Source organism: Quercus suber, unplaced genomic scaffold, assembly GCF_002906115.3.
Source record: "Quercus suber isolate HL8 unplaced genomic scaffold, Cork oak 2.0 scaffold_2072, whole genome shotgun sequence".
Classification (NCBI taxonomy): Eukaryota; Viridiplantae; Streptophyta; class Magnoliopsida; order Fagales; family Fagaceae; genus Quercus; species Quercus suber.
In genome coordinates, this window is record NW_027071415.1 from 1 (window position 1) to 1,673 (window position 1,673).

At 42.5% G+C, this 1,673-nt stretch overlaps 1 protein-coding gene across 1 annotated transcript; it reads left to right on the forward strand.

The window, feature by feature from the left end:
* Positions 1-6: 6 nt before the first annotated feature.
* LOC136066127 (exocyst complex component EXO70E2-like) lies at positions 7-1,668 on the forward strand (the record flags this gene model as incomplete). Its single annotated transcript, XM_065769990.1, has 1 exon — positions 7-1,668. A coding segment is annotated over one exon (1,662 nt), but the record flags the coding sequence as incomplete, so codon positions are not given.
* Between the last annotated feature and the right edge of the window lie 5 nt (positions 1,669-1,673).

Here is a 1,673-nt window from a genome sequence, read left to right on the forward strand (position 1 = left end):
GCAGCTAGGCACATTGTTAAAGCATTGGGGTCAAATAAGAAGCTTACATTTAGTGCAAGGAAAACTTTGGCAGAACTTGGCACCCAATTGTCCACCATCGCTGCTCTAAATGAAACAAAGGGTGATGGGGTTAGTGAGATTGAAGATCGACTTTGTGCTGTTGAAGAGAAGATCTTGAGTTGGGAGGAAGATCAATCTATGATATGGGATTCAGGACCTGAAGAAGCTTCTGAGTATTTGAATGCGGCAGATGAAGCCCGAAAATTGACTGAAAGATTAGAGAGTCTGTGCCTGAATAAAGATGACGATGAGTATAAACTGTTACACAGGGCTCACAATGTTCTTCAGAAGGCAATGGAAAGGCTTGAGGAAGAGTTCAGTCACTTGCTTTTTGAGAACAGGCAACCTTTTGAGCCGGAGCATGTGTCTTTTCGATCCAGTGAAGAGGATGTTTTGGATGAGGGCTCAATTATCTCTTTTGGAGATGAGTCGATTGAGGACTCACTTCAGAGAGACAGTGTCAGCAGGGCCTCAGAGGAGTATATCCTTGATTTGGTCCATCCGGATGTGATCCCTGAGCTCAGATGCATTGCGAATTTGATGTTCAATTCAAATTACGACCAGGAATGTTACCAGGCCTATACCAGTGCCCGTAAGGATGCCTTGGATGAGTGCCTCTTCATTCTTGAAATGGAGAAACAAAGCATTGAGGATGTGTTGAAGATGGAATGGGTTAGCTTGAATTCCAAGATAAAGCGATGGGTTCGAACAATGAAGATATTTGTGCGGGTCTATCTTGCTAGCGAGAAATGCCTCAGTCATCAAATTTTTGGGGAGCTCGGAGCTGTTTGTGTAGATTCTTTTGTTGAGGCATCTAAGGCTTCAATGTTGCAGCTTCTGAATTTTGGTGAAGCCATGTCTATAGGTCCTCACCAACCAGAAAAGTTGTCTCGCATTCTTGACATGTATGAGGTGCTATCAGATCTTCTTCCAGATATAGATGCCTTATACTCAGATGAGGTGGGTTCTCCAGTTAGAATCGAGTGTCACGAGGTTCTAAGTAGATTGGGTGATTCTGTAAGGGCAACATTTCTTGAATTTAAGAATGCCATTGCATCAAATGTATCGACAAACCCTTTTGCTGGAGGCGGAATCCACCATCTGACCAGATATGTTATGAATTATGTCAAGATTCTAACGGACTACTGTGAGATCCTTAATTTTCTCCTCAAGGACCGTGATGAAGATGATCCCAGTTCCTTGTCACCTGACATGAGTCCAACTAAGGAAGAGGAGAATAAAAGCAGTATCTCCACAATGGCTTGCCACTTCCAATCAATTGCTTCAATTCTGGAAAGCAACCTTGATGGTAAGTCCAAGCTATATAAGGATGCTTCACTGCAGCACTTCTTCTTGATGAACAATATTTATTATATGGCTCAAAAGGTCAAGGGGTCTGAGTTAAGGCATATATTTGGAGATGAATGGATTCGAAAGTGCAACCGGAAATTCCAACAGCATGCCATGAATTATGAGCGAGCTAGTTGGAGTTCAATCCTCTCTTTGCTTAAGGATGAGGGGATTCAAAATCCCGGTTCAAATTCTATCTCAAAAACTCTGCTCAAGGAAAGGATTCGGAGCTTTTATATAGCATTTGAGGAGACATACAAGAC